The sequence below is a fragment of the Canis lupus genome, chromosome 26, assembly GCF_003254725.2.
Source record: "Canis lupus dingo isolate Sandy chromosome 26, ASM325472v2, whole genome shotgun sequence".
Taxonomy (NCBI): Eukaryota; Metazoa; Chordata; class Mammalia; order Carnivora; family Canidae; genus Canis; species Canis lupus.
The window spans coordinates 17,289,127-17,308,485 of record NC_064268.1 but is presented as its reverse complement, the minus strand read 5'-3'; the positions used below and the strand labels follow the sequence as shown (position 1 = coordinate 17,308,485).

At 43.7% G+C, this 19,359-nt stretch overlaps 1 protein-coding gene across 3 annotated transcripts; it reads left to right on the top strand.

Annotated features, from left to right (window-relative positions):
• Positions 1–1,223: 1,223 nt before the first annotated feature.
• Positions 1,224–17,622, top strand: LOC112676698 (piwi-like protein 1). Of its 3 annotated transcripts, none has more exons than XM_035706345.2 (8): positions 1,224–2,429; positions 10,260–10,374; positions 10,878–11,065; positions 11,595–11,667; positions 13,809–14,009; positions 14,149–14,252; positions 16,334–16,404; positions 16,805–17,622. In XM_035706345.2, exons 3-8 carry the CDS (start codon positions 10,977–10,979, stop codon positions 16,990–16,992), a joined length of 726 nt encoding a protein of 241 aa, XP_035562238.1. In that variant the 5' UTR covers positions 1,224–2,429; positions 10,260–10,374; positions 10,878–10,976; the 3' UTR covers positions 16,993–17,622. The 3 variants fall into 3 exon arrangements, with proteins under 3 accessions (XP_035562238.1, XP_025330024.1, XP_025330023.1); XM_025474239.3 differs by lacking the exon at positions 1,224–2,429 and adding an exon at positions 2,763–3,406; XM_025474238.2 differs by lacking the exon at positions 1,224–2,429 and having other exon boundaries at positions 9,451–10,374.
• The last annotated feature ends 1,737 nt before the right edge of the window (positions 17,623–19,359 follow it).

Sequence of the window (19,359 nt, the reverse complement as noted above, 5' to 3'; positions counted from 1 at the left end):
TGCTCAACACCATTCAGATAGTGCAGACCCGGGTTGGAGTCAGGGTGATGCCGGGAGAGCGGGTGAGGGGGGCAGTGGTGGGAGATTTGATAGACACCAGAGATGCGAGGACCTCCTGTCCCCAGATGGAACCGGGTCCTTCAGGAGGACAATCATCTAAAGAGGGAATGGGGAAGAGGTGCAGAGGAAGCTTATGGGTAGGGAAGAGAGAAAATGGAAAAGAGATGACGAGATAAATCACTGGCAGTTTTGCTCCCTCTATCCAGCCTTCATGCAAAGTAACCCTCTGCATGGACCATAGCGGGAGTGGCCTGGGAGGGGGTGGCCTTGGGAGAGGACAGGGGACAGTCAGGGCTGAGGTGAGAGTACCTAGGGTCATGGCCCAGAAGATTATGTGCCTGACCCTAGAACTCAATTCTGTCCCAGGAAAGACCATGATGGCTTCCCCTCTGCCATGAGGGACTGGGTCTCTGATCCCCACCACACTCTTCCGGCTCTTGGGTTTCATACTATGGTCTGGAATGAAGGCCTGTGTCATCTTGTCCTTCCAAGAAGGCAGCCACCATCACCATGCATTTCCATGTGGGATGTTGCCTTCCTCAGTACCCACGACTCACTGCTTCCCTTCTTCCTATCTCTCCTGATCAGTGTTTGCTTCCCTTCTCCTGTCACCTCCACCCACCAGATGGTTCTCTGACATGAGAGCAGTGGAAGAATGATCATGGGTGTGCTGCCACCCTCCATAATCAATCAATTGATCAATTCACCAATCCAGCCAAATCTGGGGGCACTTGCCATCAGCCTGGGCTGGGCCCTGTGAAAGGGAACAGTGACCCATGCCACATACTGCATATCTGCCCTGTGCTGGGGTGACCTCAGCTACTTGGAGTTACTTAATCCTCAGAACAGCCTCTTTAAGTTTCCCAGCCCCTTCGAGTGGATGAAATTAAAAGGAACTTATCCAAATTCCCCTAGTCTGTAAGTGGTGTGAAAGTGGTACCAGAGAAGGTGTGGTACATAAACTCGGGTGTCTGCCAGCATTTGTCCTGAGCCCCAGTAGGACTGGGGGGGGGGGCCTCTGGGCAGGCCCGAGGGAAGTTCCCAGGTGGGGCCGAGCCCCTGGTGTGGGGAGCAGGCCCAGCACTGTGTGGCTGGAATAGCAGGTCCTGACGGGAGCAGGGAGCAGGTACTCAGAGCCTCTGTCCTGGGCCTGGTCAGTCCCAGGAGACCAGCTCTGCAGGTCCTTGAAAGGGACTGTGTGTCACCTTCACACAGGTCCCTACAATTACTGCCGCCCAGGGAGGATCTCGGGGTGCTTACACACAGGCCTCTGTCACTTGGAGGCAAGTGCAGATTTCATTCTGGTCCCAGGACTGGGGATCTGGGCGAGGAGAGGAGAGAAATGTGCTCCAGGCTGTGTCTCCCACCTCCCTTCTGCAGTGGGACCTAGGAGCAGTTGCAGGAGGCTGAGAGGGAACATTCTCTGTGCTGCCCGCTCAGGGAGCACCCATCACCCAGGAACAGACCTGAGGGCGGCCCTGCTGGTGCTGCTGGGTGCTGCTCCATGACCTAAAGCTGCAGAGGGAGAGGGTCCCCAGCTCACAGAGATGCACTCTGTCTGCCATTTAGATGTATGGGACACAGTGCGTCCCACCAGACAGCCTTTGTCATGGGTCACCCCAAACCCGACCCAGTACTCCCCTACTGAGTTCCCAAGACACATGATCCAAACATAAGCAAGGCTTTGCTGCTTGGCAGAGGCAGAGCAGAAGAGAGCGGGTCCGGGGAGAAAGTAAACTTTAAATAGCAAAGCACATGTGATGCCTACACACATAATATCTCCTACTACTATGTCATTGATATGTGAAGAAAACAAGACAAGCCATCACACGTATTTGCCTCTTCTCTCTGATTTCACAACACCCTCCCACCTCAGTCTCCAAAGCAGCAGGTGTAACGTGGCTGTTCCCGGAACCATCTTTCATTGATTCCTACTGGAGCGTAGTTCCCAACCTGGAGAGTCTTCACCCTCACTACTGCAGTCAAAAATACTCTCCAACCCCCAATCTTTAGGGACACAAGCATGAGCAGCAGGTTATTAGAGAGAGGGGCTCCCCTGTTGCTGCTACTCCAGCTGAGGCCAGGCTCGCTCACCCAGCATCACCCGCTCTTCCTCTGGGTCCTCATCCTTCCTGGGCTCCGGGAACTAGAGCCCTTCAATAGGACAGTGACCACAGTTGCAAACCTTCAGTGACAGAAAGGATCCCCCTTCACCTGGCACTTCCCCATCTCCACAGGATCATGACAGCTCTCACCTGCACACGGATCCACCTGAGATCCCAGCTCTGATGGACACACGCTGGGTTAGGTGGGGTCCAGGTGCAGCCCCTGTGCAGGATCACAGCCATTGTTCAGGGGAGCCATCTGTGGTAATAGAAATGTCCTCTGACTCATTGAATAGGTAGCCTCTGGCACATAACTATCGGGCACTTGAAATGTGGCTAGTGTGACTGATGGGTTAACATGCTTCAATTTATGTATATTTAATGAATTGAACTAATTCATTAATTAGTTATAAACAGGCACATCTGGCTAGCGGCTATTCTCCTGGAAAGTGCAGCTCTAGGGTCCAAAGATAAGGGAAATGTCATGTCCCTGCCCTGGGGGTTCCCACAGAGGAGTTTGCTGGCCTGATCTGATCGTCATTTGTAGACTGTCCTTGGGCGAGGAGAAGGGTGGGGCAAGATGGCGGAAGAGTAGGGTCCCCCAAGTCACGTGTCCCCACCAAATTACCTAGGTAACTTTCAAATCATCCTGAAAACCTACAAATTCGCCCTGAGATTTAAAGAGAGAACAGCTGGAACGCTACAGAGAGAAGAGCTTGGGCTTCTAACAAGTACAGCTTGTTTTTAGCTACTCTGCACTGAGCAAAATGACTAGAAAGAAGAACTCACCACAAGAGAAAGAATCAGAAACAGTCCTCTCTCCCACAGAGTAACAGAATTTGGCTTACAGTTCAATGTCAGAAAGCCAATTTAGAAGCACAATTATAAAGCTACTGATGGCTCTGGAAAAAAGCATAAAGGATTCAAAAGACTTCAGGACTACAGAATTTAGATCTAATCAGGCCGAATTTTAAAAAATCAATTAAATGAGGTGAATGCAATCCAAACTGCAGGTCCTCACGACAAGGGTTAATGAGGTAGAAGAACAAGTGAGTGACATAGAAGACAAGTTGATGGGAAGGAAGGAAGCTGAGGAAACAATACAAAAACAATTAAAACAGCATGAGGAAAGTTAAGAGAAATAAATGAAAGCCTCAGAAGGAAAAATCTATGTAAACTTGGGGTTCCAGAGAGCGATGACTGGGACAGAGGACCAGAAAGCGTATTTTAACAAATCATAGGTGAGAACTTCCTGAATTTGGGGAGGGAAACAGGCATTCAGATCAGGGAAATAGAGAGGTCCCCCCCCTAAAATCAATAAAAACCGTTCAACACCCTGACATTTAATAGTGAAACTTGCAAATTCCAAAGATAAAGAAAAGATCCTTAAGGCAACAAGAGAAAAGAGATCCCTAACTTATATGGTGAGAAGTATTAGGTTAACAGCAGACCTCTTCACAGAGACATGGGAGGCCAAAAAGGGCTGGCAAGATATACTCAGGGTCCTAAATGAGAAGAATATACAGCCAAGAATCCTTTATCCAGCAAGGTGCTCATTCAGAATAGAAGGAGACATAAGGAGCTTCCAAGATAGGCAGAAACTGAAAGGATTTCAGTGACCACCAAGCCAGCTCTGCAAGAAATATTAAGGGGGACCCTGTAAAAGAAAGAGGAAGTCCAAAGAAATAATCCACAAAAACAGGGACTGAATAGGTATTATGATGACACTAAATTCATATCTTTCAATAGTAACTCTGAATGTGAATGGGCTTAATGATCCCATCAAAAGATGCAGGGTTTTAGACTGGATACAAAAGCAAGACCCATCTCTTTGCTGTCTACAAGAGACTCATTTTAGACATAAGGACACCTACAGCCTGAAAACAAAAGGTTAGAGAACCATTTACCATGCAAATGGTTCTCAAAAGAAAACAGGGATAGCCATCCTTATATCAGATAAATTAAAGTTTATCCCAAACACTGGAGTAAGAGATGAAGAGGGACACTATATCATACTTAAAGGATCTATCCAACAAGAGGACTTAACAATCATAAATATGTATGCCCCTAATGTGGGAGCTGCCAAGAATATCAATCAGTTAATAACCAAAGTTAAGACATACTTAGATAATGATACTTACACTGGGAGACTTCAACACATGCTTTCTGTAAATGACAGATCTCCTAAACACAACATCTCCAAAGACAAAAGAGCTTAAAATAACACACTGGACCAGATGGATTTCCAGATATTTACAGAAATTTACATCCAAACGTAATTGAATACACATTCTTCTCAAGTGCACATAGAACTTTCTCCAGAATAGACCACATACCGGGTCACAAATCAGGTCTTAACCGATACCAAAGATTGAGATGATCCCTTGCATATTTTCAGACCATACTGCTTTGAAACTAGAACTAAATCACAAGAAGAAATTTGGAAGAAATTCAAACAGGTGGACATTAAAGACCATCCTGCTAAAAGATGAAAGGGTTAACCAGGAAATTAGAGAAGAATTAAAAAGATTCATGGAAACTAATGAGAGAGAGATACAACTGTTCAAAATCTTTGGGATGCAGCAAAAGCAGTCCTGAGAGGGAAATACATCACAATAAAAGCATCCATCCAAAAACTGGAAAGCACTCAAATACAAAAGCTAACCTTACACCTAAAGGAACTGGACAAAAAAGAGCAAATAAAACCTACACACAGCACAAGAAAAGAGTTAATAAAGATTTGAGCAGAACTCAATGAAATAGAGACCAGAAGAACTGCGGAACAGATCAACAAAACCAGGAGTTATTTCTTTAAAGAATTAAAAAGATAGATAAGCTATTATCCAAACTTATTAAAAACAGAAAAGACACAAATTAATAAAATCACAAATGAAAAAGGAGAGAGCACCACCAATACCAAAGAAATACACTGATTTTAAATTTTTTTTAAAAAAATATTTTATTTACTCATGAGAAATACAGAGCGAGGGAGAGAAGGCAGAGGGAGAAGCAGGCTCGATGCAGGAAGCCCTGTATGGGACTCAATCCCAGGTCTCCAGGAACAAAGAATTGGGCTTCAGTCAGCAATAAAACGCTGTGCCACCAGGGCTACACCGATTTTAAAAACATATAATGAGCAATGTAGAAGAAATTACCAAAACTGGAACAGGAAGAATAGAAAACCTGAACAGGCCAATAACCAGGGAGGAAATTGAAGCAGTCATCAAAAACCTCCCAAGACACAAAAATCCAGGGCCAGATGGCTTCCCAGGGGAATTCTATCAAACGTTTAAAGAAGAAACCATACCTATTCTACTAAAGCCGTTCAGAAAGAGAGAAAGAGGTGGAATACTTCCAAACTCGTTCTATGAGGCCAGCATCACCATAATTCCAAAACCAAAGACCCCACCAAAAAGGAGAATTAGAGATCAATATCCCTGATGAACACAGATGCAAAAATTCTCAACAAGATACTAACCAATACCATCCAAGAGTACATTAAGATTATTCACCATGACCAATGACCAAGGGGGATTTATCCCTGGGATGCAAGGCAGGTTCAAAACTTGTAAAGGAATCAATGTGGTAGATTATATCAACAAGAGAAAAACAGGAATAATATGGTCCTCTCAATAGATGCAGAGAAAGCATTTGACAAAATACAGCATCCATTCCTGATCAAAACTCTTGAGAATGTAGGTATACAGTGAACATTCCTCAGCATCTTAAAAGCCATCTACAAAAAGCCCACGGCAAATATCGTTCTCAATGGGGAAACACTGGGAACCTTTCCCCTAAGATGAGGAACAGGACAGGGATGTCCACTCTCACCAATGCTATTCAAAAGAGTATTAGTCCTAGCCTCAGCAATCATGCAATAACAAATAACATGCATTAAATTGGCAAAGAAGAAGTCAAACTTGCCTTCAAACTTTCAAACACCAGATGACATGATACTGTACATAGAAAACCCAAAAAATTCCACTCGAAGATTCCTAGAACTCATAAAAATTTGGCAGTATGGCAGGATACAGAATCAATGCCCAAAATCAGTCGCACTTCTATACACAAACAAGGAGACTGAAGAAAGAGAAATTAAGGAGTCAATATGATGTACAATTGCACCCAAAAGCATAAGATACCTAGGAAGAAACCTAACCAAACAGGTAAAGGATCTATACCCTAAACACTACAGAACGCTCCTGAGGAAATGGAGGAAGGCACAAAGAGATGGAAAAATACTCCATGCTCATGGGGGTTGGAAGAACGAATATTGTGAAAATGTCCATGCGAACCAGGGCAATTTACACATTTCATGAAATCCCTATCAAGATACCATGGACTTTCTTCAGGGAGTTGGAACAAAGCATCATAAGATTTGTGTGGAACCGGAAAACACCCTGAATAGCCAAGGGACACATGCACCCCAATGTTTATGGCAGCAACGTCCACAATAGCCAAACTCTGGAGGGAGCCTCGGGGTCCATCGAGACATGAATGGATAAAGAAGATGTGGTCCACAGCTACAACAGAATTATTACTAAGCCATGAGAGACAACAAATACCCACCATTTGTTCCGACGTGGATGGACCTGGAGGGATTATGCTGAGTGAAATAAGTCCATGGGAAAAGGACAAACTTGATACGGTCTCATTCCATTGGGGAATATAAAAACTAGTGAAAGGGAATAAAGGGAATGGGGAAAATATCAGTGAGGGTGACAAAACAGGACACACACCGAACTCTGGGAACTGAACAAGGGGTAGTGGAAGGGGAGGTGGGCAGGTTGTTGGGGCGACCCGGTGATGGGCACTGATGGGGGCACTTGGCGGGATGAGCACTAGGTGTTATGCTATATGCTGGCAAATTGAACTCCAGTAAAAAACTGTAAAAACAGAAAACATTTTGCTAATATTTAACACAGATTAGTATGTCCAAATGTTAGCTTCACAACCCCTCCCATTAAATCTGACCAAATTAGAGTTCTCAATGCGATTTCACTATTTTGGCCACAAACTAATGACTGACCTTTTAAATTAAGCTGTGGACACATGAAACATAAAGAATACGGCTTAGGAGGTTTGTCTTAACAATGGCACCCCGAGCAAAACTGAATAATGATTCTGTTTTGTGTGTGTGGATAGAGCAAAAGAGCAAGTGTAAGGAGGAGACGGGCAGAGGGAAAGGAAGAGAGAGTACGAAGCAGGCTCCATGCTGAATATGGGTGAATCTGATGACCTTGAGGTCATGACCAGAGCTGAAAACCAGGAGGCAGAAACTCAGCTGACAGAAACACCCAGATGCCCCTAGGACAAGATTTTTGAGGCTATTTAATGAATCAATTTTCATGTTACCCTCTGGCATCTCCACTGATGGGTCAAGTTCTTGCTATTCAAGATGGTAAATATTTTCACCCGTTTTCCAGGGCAGATGTCCCCAGGTTGTCTGCTCGTTTTTCCTTTTGTTGTTTCCACAGGAGATCCTGGGAAATTAATGGACATAGAAGGAGCTGTTGACTGACAGGTTGTTGTTAGAAGAGCCTCGAAAATTAAGGAGTCAATCCCATTTACAATTGCACCCTTAAGCATAAGCTACCTAGGAATAAACCTAACCAAAGAGGTAAAGGATCTCTACCCTAAACACCACAGAACGTTTCTGCAAGAAATCGAGGAAGGCATAAAGAGATGGAAAAATTTTCCGTGCTCATAGATAGGAAGAATTAATATTGTGAAAATGTCCATGCTACCCAGGGCAATTTACACATTTCATGCAATCCCTATCAAAATAACATGGACTTTCTTCAGAGTTGGAACAAACCATCTTAAGTTTAGTGTGGAACCAGAAAAGACCCCAAATAGCCAGGGGACTATTCAAAATGAAGACCCGCATTGTGTGGGGGCATCACAATGCCAGATTTCAGGTTGTACTACACAGCCGTGGCCATCAAGACAGTGTGGTAGTGGCACAAAAACAGACCCATAGATCAATGGAACCAAATAGCGAATCCGGAAGTGGATCCTCAACTTTATGGTCAACTAATATTCGAGAAAGCAGGAAAGACGATCCCTGGAAAAAAGACAGTCTCTTCAATAAATGGTGCTGGGAACATTGGACATCCACATGCAGAAGAAGGAACCTAGACCATTCTCTGCCACCACACACAGAGATAAACTCAAAAAGGATGAAAGATCTAAATGTGAGACAAGAATCCATCCAAATCCTAGAGGCGAATGCGGGCAACACTATGTTTATGAGAGTCTTGTTCTCCTGGGCCATGTGTGCTTACAGGGAAAAAAGAGGTCATCCCTGGGACATCTAAATTAAGAGACTATTAAGAGTATCTTTAACGTGTTCTTAAACTTGGGGAAATAGTCTTCCTAGCACACCCCTGGGCCTCTGTTAGTGATCCAGACTTTTATGTACCTATTTAGGTGACTTGACTAGCCTTTGCTGACAGTCACACCAGTGTTCTTTCTCACCTCTTTTGAGCAGCAGTAGAAAATCAAAACTACAATGAGATACCACCTCACACCAGTGAGAATGGGGAAAATTAACAAGGCAGGAAACAACAAATGTTGGAGAGGATGCGGAGAAAAGGGAACCCTCTTACACTGTTGGTGGGAATGTGAACTGGTGCAGCCACTCTGGAAAACTGTGTGGAGGTTCCTCAAACAGTTAAAAATAGACCTGCCCTACGACCCAGCAATTGCACTGTTGGGGATTTACCCCAAAGATACAGATGCAATGAAACGCCGGGACACCTGCACCCCGATGTTTCTAGCAGCAATGGCCACGATAGCCAAACTGTGGAAGGAGCCTCGGTGTCCAACGAAAGATGAATGGATAAAGAAGATGTGGTTTATGTATACAATGGAATATTACTCAGCTATTAGAAATGACAAATACCCACCATTTGCTTCAACGTGGATGGAACTGGAGGGTATTATGCTGAGTGAAGTAAGTCAGTCGGAGAAGGACAAACATTATATGTTCTCATTCATTTGGGGAATATAAATAATAGTGAAAGGGAAAATAAGGGAAGGGAGAAGAAATGTGTGGGAAATATCAGAAAGGGAGACAGAACGTAAAGACTGCTAACTCTGGGAAACGAACTAGGGGCGGTAGAAGGGGAGGAGGGCGGGGGGTGGGAGTGAATGGGTGACGGGCACTGGGTGTTATTCTGTATGTTAGTAAATTGAACACCAATAAAAAAAATGAAAGTAAAAAAAAAAAATGAAAAAAAAAAAATAATTGAGCAGCAGTAGAATACAGAGGTTACCGACCTAACTCAGCCACTGTTGATCAGCAAAGGTAAATGGAAAAAGAGCCAACAGGACGTACCCCATAAGCCTATAATGCTGGTTCCTGAGCTATGCTACCTGACAGGTACTTCAGATTTATGCAGTCCTCATAGAAGACCACCCCTTTCAAGCCCCAGATGTTACGATGTAGAAGTACAGGCTTCTCACAGTACTCCATAATGACCCAGAGCTGTGTTCTCTCCGTTGGCTCTTCCTCTTCCAGATAAAACCATCAAGGCTTCTTCACATACATATTTATTCTTGCTTGTTTAGCTATATCTTCTTAACTTTTTAAGGGTCTATCAGTTAAAACGCTAAAAGATTACAGGGTGATGAGAGACTTGGCTCTTCATATGAGGTTGGATCCAGAAAAAGGCAGCACGAATTACGGAAACTGATGAATACTATACAAATGTTAAGTCCTATTCTTCTCTGTATGTGTTTGTGTGTGTGTCCTGAAGTTGAGACCCGTGCAGAACTCTTGATATCTCAGATTCTCCAACTAAAAAACAACAGGTTGGAAGAAAACGACCTCTTGTGGGAACAACTCTATTTGTTCCATCGATGCAAAGTTAGAGGAGGTCTGGAGGGGAAGAACAAAATAGAAAGACCCTAAGCACAAATGTGAGAGTAAGGACATGACTTCAAAGTACTAGAGACCCTCTCTCTGCAACATGTCAATACAGAAGTCAAACAACAAGGCATCTTAGATTAAAGGAGAATTTTGCAAATGAATCATCACTTTTGCTTATTTCCTTTGGTTTGATTCTGTGGAAATATTTTTACTTTCAGAAATAGGGAGGTACAACGGGAACTTTGACTCTGGGGTTTGAAGTTTGATACCAACTTCTTGTCCTTCTCGAAGAGGATCTTGAAAGGAGTAAGAATTTTTCAAGGAAGAACAGTGGTAAGACAGCTTCAAAATGGTCATGTTCTAGTTACTCATGTAGTCATTTGGGGCCAAATGAATAATAATGCAGAGGACCTAAGTCAGGTCAGTAACTCTCTGCTCTCTCTTCTTGGCCTGTTTGTCCTTTCTCTAGGGGAGAGCAAGCAGGTGTTCGATTAGAATGTATGTAACACCCTTGGCATATAGTAAACTCTATAGTTTACCTTGGTTAAAGGTAAACTTTAGTTTACCTTTGGTTAGTGTTGGTGGACATCTCTTATGGCAAAACAATCTGCCAAGTATATCCTTAAGAGTCAAATAGCTAGAATCCAAACAATCCAGAGTAACCCATGATAGAATCCCAGTATTACTTACCACTATCTTAAGGAAAGAATATGTAATTCAGTTATGACCAAAGTTTAAAATTATAATGTTTCGGTAGGAAGTAGCAAGGATTTGCAATAGAAAGGCTCTTTGATGGTATTTCTTTAAAAACTGAAGTCTTATACTGTGTCTTCCAGTTTGACTCCCATCCACAGTTTGCAGATTGGTCGAGAGAGACCAGAAGTGGACCCTTACTCAATGTGAAGTCACTAGATCATTGGCTAATACTCTATCCTATGAGAAATTATGGAGCGGCTTCATCCTTAGTACAGAGTCTACGGAAAGTCACACCCACCATGGGCATAGCTATGAGAGAGGCAAAAATGTAAGTAGAGCTGAAATAAGATCTATAACAACCGATCTTCAAATCGGAGGTAAAGTGGAGTCAGACGATATTAAATTATAGGAATTGGTCACTGTATTAAAACCATGGAGGTTTGTAAACAAAGTCTAATCTATTCCAATTAACTGTAAAATAGGCTTTGGGGATATATAGTTTTGGCTATTGGGATACATGCTGAGGAAGCCAAAAATTGAACTTATTTTTGTTTTAAGAACAAACTTTCAGGGCACCTGGGTGGCTCAGTCAGTTAAGCATCTGACTCTTGGTTTTGGCTCAGATCGTGCTGGGTGCTCAGTGGAGAGTATGCTTAAGATTCACTCTGTCTGCCCCTCCCCTTATGTGTGTACGTGCACAAGCTCTCCCTCAAATAAGTAAATCTTTCACGACCATTAGTTAAAAGTAATTTTTTTTAACATTATACCTTGTTTTTATGTGGTGCTCCATTGGGCTGCATAAAACATTTGTTACATATTTGCCTTTTGAATACAGATGATATATACTTATTTTCTAGGCTTGAAGTAAGTGATACAGTCCAGTCCTATACAACTGTCTTAGAAAATCATGTTTCCTCCAAAACACAGATGGTAAGTGTCTATTTGATAGCACTTCCTTTAAAAACAACAACAAAAAAAGATTTTATTTATTCATGAAAGTGACGGGAAGACAGGAGAGACAGGAGAGACAGAAGCAGGCTCCATGCAGGGAGCCTAATGTGGGACTCCAGGATCACACCCTGGGCCAAAGGCTGGCACTAAACCGCTGAGCCACCCCGGCATCCCATTGACAACAGCTTGCTGTCTTACTTTGTAGTGTTATAAATCTCATCTGTTTAATTTTGAGTGGTAGACGCTCAAAATCTATCTCAAGTGCCCTTTCTTTGGCAGGGACTTGTCTTCAATTTCTGTCCTTTCCTGTCTCTGAGGCTGTCAGCCTGTTCATGGTCTCTGACCTTTCAACCATGTTCACTGGAGAGTGGGCAGACACTTTGGGAGAAAGTGGCCTCAATTGCTGAGATCACCTCTCTGGGTCCCTACTTCTTTCCTGTCTTAACCTAATAACTCTTTATGACCTTGTTAGACTGGCTGAGCCCCAAACAGGCACAGTCCCTGTGTTTTCATCAGTTTGAACAGCTCTTCTTAGGAGGAGACTGGCCTATGCTATTCCAGAAGCTGAAATTGTAGGATACGTTAGCTGATCACTCTCTGAAACTACTCAGAAATCATCACAGAAAAAATTAGAATCTAGATTTTGCACTTGTACTTAAAAGCTTGACTTATTGAGCTATTGAAATATACATATATGTGTATATGTATATACATAAATTTATATACATAAATATATATGTATATTTATATATGTGTATATATATAAATAAATGGAGGGGTGTGTGTGTGTGTGTGTGTGTAATCTGTACCCAAAAGATTAGGTGCTTTAAGAAAAGCATATCTGAACCTTAATGCACTAAGCGCAGTGAACCAAAACAAAGTAGAATAAAATAAACAAAAAGCAGAAACTAAACAGAATGACAGATCGAAAGCAAGAAGTGTTAAAACTTGGTGTTGTCAAGATTGAAGAAAACAGTCTGAGGGAGGCTTGGCAACATTAAGAACAAGGAGAGTTCATGATTAACAGATTTGCTAGAGGTTAAAGAAATATTAGGAGATGGGGCACCTGGATGGCTCGCTCAGTCAATTAAGTGTCTGCCTTCAGTTCAGGTCATGATCCTCAGGTCCTGGGATCGAGTTCCACTTCAGGCTCCCTGCTCAGTGGGGAACCTGCCTCTTTCTCTCCTCCTGTGATAGCTCTCATTCTCACTCTCTATCAGATAAGTAAATTAAAAATCTTAAAAGAAAAAGTAGAATACCATGGGCCTAGGGTAACAGTAAGCCTGAAATGCAATCTTCAGAAAAAGAAACCGTTAGTGTGGTGAATTATAGGAAAAATAATTGCAGATGAAATGTAAAAAAAAAAAAGTACAAAATGCATTTGATAGAATTCCACATTCATTCACGTGAAAAGAAAATTGTAAAATGAGAAAGGAATTTCCCTAGTCTGATTGAGGATTATCCCCAAAAAATCTTCCTAGAAGCATCATCATGTTAGAAATAATACATTGAGGATCTTCCATTATAGTTAGAAAGCAACCAAACAGTAATTGCTCTTTCTTATGATCCCATGTCCTGTTGGAGGTCTGAGCACGTGTTAGAAGTCTTGCCCTGCTGCCTGTACATCAGTTTCCATAACTCCTGAGCTTATTTGCTTATCCCCACTAGTAAAATGGGGATACTAGTCTTGATCTCAGTAGGTTATTGAAGAATTAACTGAGTCAAGTACAATGCTTGGCAAGTGCTCTCACATAGCACCCATCATGTAAGTGGTGATGTTCCTGATGATGGTACGTTTCAGTCTGTGCTTGTTAACCCTCTGTGTCAACTTCATGATGAACTCCTAGAAACAGAAGAGCCAGGACGTAAAGACTTTGCAAGTGCAAGTGATTCATGCATATTGCCCGTGCCTGGCTCCTAGGCTCTTTCTTCTTCCATATGCTCACCTTCGCCATTATTGAATGGAATGGGATTCCAGACCCTTTACCCTCCTGGGCCAGCTGTGGATTGAATGAACAGACTCTGTTCCTCCACCTAGGTAGTTTGCTTGACGTGACATCCACTTCTCCCATTACTGTGGTTTCATGTCCTAGGTAGTCTTGTTGCTGCTTTCTTTCAAGGTCCTTTGCGTGCTGTCCAGTGAAAAGAAAGACCTGTATGATGGCATAAAACAATACCTGTGTGTCAATTGTCCGACCCCAAGCCAGTGTGTCGTGGCACGGACCTTAGACAAACCCCAGACGCTGATGACCATTGCGACAAAGATTGCCCAGCAGATGAACTGCAAGATGGGAGGAGCCCTCCGGAAGGTGGAGACAGGAGTACGTTGGATTTCATTGCCTTCTCTTTATTTCACTTGTGTTCAGTGGAATTTAAGACTCAACCATCTTAAACGCAATTGCTTAATTGTGCTTCTATTGTGTTCTAACTCAATGTCTTACCTTTTTTTAAAAATTTCAGTTACAGAATGCGATGTTCATTGGTATCGACTGTTTCCATGATATTGTAAATCGGCGGAAGTCAGTTGCAGGCTTCGTGTCCAGCATCAATCAAGAATTGACGCAGTGAGTGGGCGTAGGCAGACATTGTGTAGATGGTAACTAGCTGTAGGCCAAAGAGGAGAGGTGGGCCTAACTAACGTTTGTTGACAAGGGCCATGGGCAGGGTATTCTCTCCCTCTTCTGGCAAAGTTATGCTCCAAATACATTTGATGTGGAAGGATCTATATCATTTTTCTGTTGCTGCTTAACAGATGATGACAAACATGGCAGCTTAAGAGGACACTCCTGTGTCTGCGCATAGGTGTGTCAGGCAGCCATCAGGTTGGCCATGTTGGCCAAGCCACATTTTCCTCTGGAGGCTTGAGGTCCTATTCCAAGTGCACATATTGTGGCAGAATCTTTTTTTTTGTTTTGTTTTGTTTTTGTTTTTGATAGATGAAGGACAGAGGTCCCCATTTCTTTGCTGGCTGCCAGCTACAGACCTGTCTCAGCTCCTGGGACTTCATCCATATTCCTTCTCGAATGCCCTGCTCCCCCAGAGCACACACTCCTTGTTCTGCTTCAAATCTCTCTTCCCCCTTCTGCTATCTTGCTTTTTCAGGGGGTTATGAAATTAGATAAGGTCCATCTGGAAAATCTCCCCTAAAGCCAACTGTGACATAGGGCATAATCACAGGGGCGATACAATAGTCACAGATTCCAAGCGTTAGATTTCTGCTCACTGGGGGCTCTGATGATCAGTGAGTCTCCCCATTAACACATGGGGAAGGACTCAGGCCCCACATGGGGAAGGCAGACCTAGGAATACAATCAGAATCCTATAGGTACAGGATCTGCTCTTCACAGATCTATATGTAATGGATCTGCCGAAGAAGATATGCTTCCATATCTCATGTTTCTCCCTTGCTCCAGGGACACTTTTGTTTTCTGTGCTTAGAGTAGAACCTACCTTCAAAAGAGTTTGCACATTCTTCAGTTTAGTTTCTTGAGCATTAGCACGTGTATAACCATCACCAGTCATTTTTATGCTTCCTGAGAATTGTGGCCCCCTAGGTATAATTACAGAGTATTCTTTAAGGGGGTCCATTTTTATTTTCATGAATGGCATCAATTATTCCAGTCTAGTTCCAGTTCTAGTTTAATATAATACTGGTTTGCTTTTTTGGTAGAAGGGCATGTGGAAAATAATGTTTCAATCATGGGAAGAAATTAAGCTCTCATTCAGTTCATTTTTTAATTTTTAATTCTTTTAAATTGGAGCTCAATTTGCCAACATATAACACCCAGTGCTCATCCTGCCAAGTGTCCTCCCAGTGCCCATCACCCAGTCACCCCAACCCCCACCCACCTCCCTTTCCACTACCCCCTGTTTCCCAGAGTTAGGTGTCTCTCATGTTTTGTCACCCTCACTGAGATTTTCACTCATTTTCTCTCCTTTCCCTTTATTCCCTTTCATTAATTTTTATATTCCCCAAATGATTTCATTCAGTTCATGAATAATGTTGAAATCTTGCTTTTTGGCACAACATTTCCACTGCTCTGTTCTCAGCATTTGAACATACCATGATTTCATCTTGTAGACTGTAAATTCTGGAAAAGAAGCAGACAAATGTATTATATCATGTCAGGTCATTGTAATACTTTGAAGCAATTAAAAAAAAAACAGGGTATAGAAACTTGAGACCAGTATTGCTTGATCTGTTGGGTAGTGGTCAAGTAAAAATTACTGCTCCAAAGCAACTGGTTCCCTCAAACCATGATTATGGATGAACCATTGTTTAAGACCTCAGCCTGAAAGCGGCAATCTCCAGTAACACTGGTTATTTATTTTGGGTGTCCACCATGAGACAGCAGTAGTCCTGCACATTGAGTGCGTGTAATTTGTACCAATGTTAGTGAATGCTTCCATATTCCTATTTGTGTGCATTCACAATTTTAATGAATGCCTAGGGTACTGGAAGAGACCAATGCTTCGATATCGGCAGAGGCATCAAAGAATGGATTCCTGACTGTATCTTCAGCTACCCATAGTGACTCTCCCCTCCCCCCCCACCACCAGAGGTTCTAGATTAACTCAGGATGAAAAATAAGGGAATTTTAAGACTCCCAAATCTCAAACTGACAGCTTATTTTTCTCCAAACAGGTGGTTCTCTCAGTGCATTTTCCAGGAGTCGGGTCAAGAGCTTGTGAACGGGCTTAAAACCTGCTTGGAAGGTTAGTGTCCCATCAAGATTGGTTGCCTGACTCCATCCGGTAGTTGTCTGCCAGCGGACACACTGTCCCCCCGGAGACGTCTGGCAATGCCTAGAGATGCGCTCTAGGATGGGATGGAGGTGGGATGGAGGTGCTACTGGCCTCCAACTAGCGGGTAGAGACCAGGCATGCTACAGAAGACAGCAACACCCATTCTGCCCCCACAAAGAATTATCTGGCTCAGAATTTCTGTAGTGGTGCTGTTGAGAAATGCTGAGCTCACGTGAAGACCAAAAGGCAGTGAATGTGTCCTGGAGGCTACAGGATTGAAAGAACATGAACCTAGAAGCTGTTACAAATAGCAGTGGCCAGTTGGTTCTGAGTTACGGCTTATTCACCCGTGTTTCTGGTTTCCTTCCAGCTGCCCTGAAGCTCTGGTGTAAACATAATCAGTTTCTACTACAGGCTATCATTGTGTATCGGGATGGAGTTGGGAATGCTCAGCTTCAAGCACTGATGGATCATGAAGTCCCACAGATTGAGTCCTCCTTGAAATCTGTGTACCCTAAAGACTCTGGGTATATAAATTGTAAAGTGCAGATTGTGTAAACTCTACATTTCAGTCTCTGAAAGGAATATCACAGTTATGATCTGTGAATTAAGAGAGAGAGCATGGCACAGAGGGCATCAGTTGCTGGATGGGGAATTCATTCTTTGACTTTCTGGTCCACACCCAAGTCAGAGGACAGAGCAGAACCAGAACGTTCCGGATTGTGTTCTCCCCATGGAACCCCCTAAGAACCTGTTCCTTTTTTTCTAATCTCCCTGCAAGCCTTGATGTAGGAGGGCTTGTTAAGCTCGGGTACTTATTAAAATCCATAAACACAGCCTGGTGATGGTTTGTGTTTAGGCAACTTCTTTATTCTGGAGTTTTGTAGGTCCTAGGGCTGGGGAATGCCTCTCCTCTGCCTCCTCTGCTTGTCACTGGGGCCTGGTTCCCACCACAGATAGAAGCAGCCCCAACCTTGTGAGGAAGTTCCTCCCCCTAAGATGTGAGTGGCTGTGAATAGAAACCTCTCTTACTGCTTAAGTCAGGCTCATGGAGCTAGGACAGTAAAGTTGGTGTGTGGGGGGACTATACCTCCCGCAGGTTCTTCTTAAGGAATCCTGTGTGTGTGGTGCTTCAAGTAGTTTGCGTGATCCTAAATAAAGCTGACTTTATTTGAAAAACAAACTTGATTTTGGGGAATGACAGGTTCATGGACTAACCTCCTGAATCAGTTGGATTAGGCCTGTTAAAAAAAATAATAAATTTCAGATGGATGGAAGAAAGCGGAGTAGAGGTCCTCATGTCAGCTGGTCCCCCAAAATTAGCTACATAACTATCAAGCCATCCTGAACACCAATGAAATCAAGCCGAGTTGTAAGCAAGAATGGCTGAGTGTACAAATAGAAAAGTGAAAAAATGAAGCGGAGTGTGGAGAAGTAAAACGGAAAGGGATATATTAGAGGATAATGGGTGGGGTGGGGGAGGGAGCACGTGTAAGCCAACTTTAGGAAAGTGAAAGTGCCCCCAGGTTCAAATCTGGGCCCTTAGAAGTGTGCTCCTCTAGAGATGTCCCTGCCTGAAAGGGACTCATTGGTGAAAGGGTGCAGAACCACAGATCAGTGCAGGGCGGGGGTGGGGGGGGTCTCAATATTCCTGGAGGCCAGAAAGCACTCAGGTGCCTGAGCCAGCAGAGTTCCCAAGTACTGGTTCAGATGAGCAAGCCTGCGAGAATGTTCAGTTTGTGGTGCCATCAACCACGATCCCCCGCCGGGCCAGGTGACCCCCGTCCACACTGGCCTGGAACACAGCCTCCACCTTCCTCTGGGAGAGGAAGAGTGGGTCAGCATTGGCCCGGTTGAACGTTCTCCTTGTGGGGGGCCAGCAACCACAGAAAGGGACACACCTCCCGTTCCTCCAGGAAGAGGCGGGGAGGGCAGGAGCGGCAAAGACTGCCTGAGGAAACCTAAACATTGCACATTTCTGCGTCCCCCCAGGTCCCCTAGGAGAGAATTGGAGTAGGCAGGCACCATCGGAGTCTGCAGATTGGTCAGTCACCACATCCCTCATCTCTGGGGCTGGAGATCAGGGTGTGGTCTTTTTGCCTCTCACTCCCCAAAAAGACATGAAAGGTTTCAGGGAACAAAACCCTCACAGAGCAAACAGCCTGGCCCCCTGACAAGGTCGGTGCAACACCACCCAGGCACACACACCTGAGAATCTGTGCAGCAGGCCCTTCCTGGGAGGATCAGCTGGAAGGACAGGTGAGCAGCACATTTCCTGACCAAACAGAAGTGGAACCTCTAGCACTGGGGAACAGAGCACAGCAACTCAAGGTTTTCCTTGTATGATTCCGTTTTCTTTCAAGATACAGTCATCCTCTATTTTTTCCTTTATTCTCATCTCACCTAGTTTCTTGTTTTATCAAGTCTTCTTTTTGAAATCTTTCCTTTTTTAACTTGTATATATTATTTATTTATTTATTTATTTATTTAAACTTTTATATTTTAATGATGTATTTTATTTAAAAGATTTTATTTATTTATTCATGAGAGACACAGAGAGAGAGGCAGAGACACAGGCAGAGGGAGGAGCGGGCTCCATGCAGGGAGCTTGATGTGGGACTTGATCCTGGCACTCCAGGATCACGCCCTGGGCCAAAGGCAGGCACCAAACCGCTGAGCCACCCAGGCGCCCCTAATGACATATTTTAATATTACTTGAGAAATGGACAGAGCAAAGGGGCAGACGTTTCTCGAAAGAGGACCTACACGTGGCCAAAAGGCACGGGAAAGAATGCTCCACAACACCTGTGAACAGGAAAATACAAATCAAAAGCACAATGAAGTACCACGTTACACTGGTGAGAATGGCTAAATTTAACAACGAACGTTGGCAAGGATGTGGAGAAAGGGGAACCTTCCGGCCCT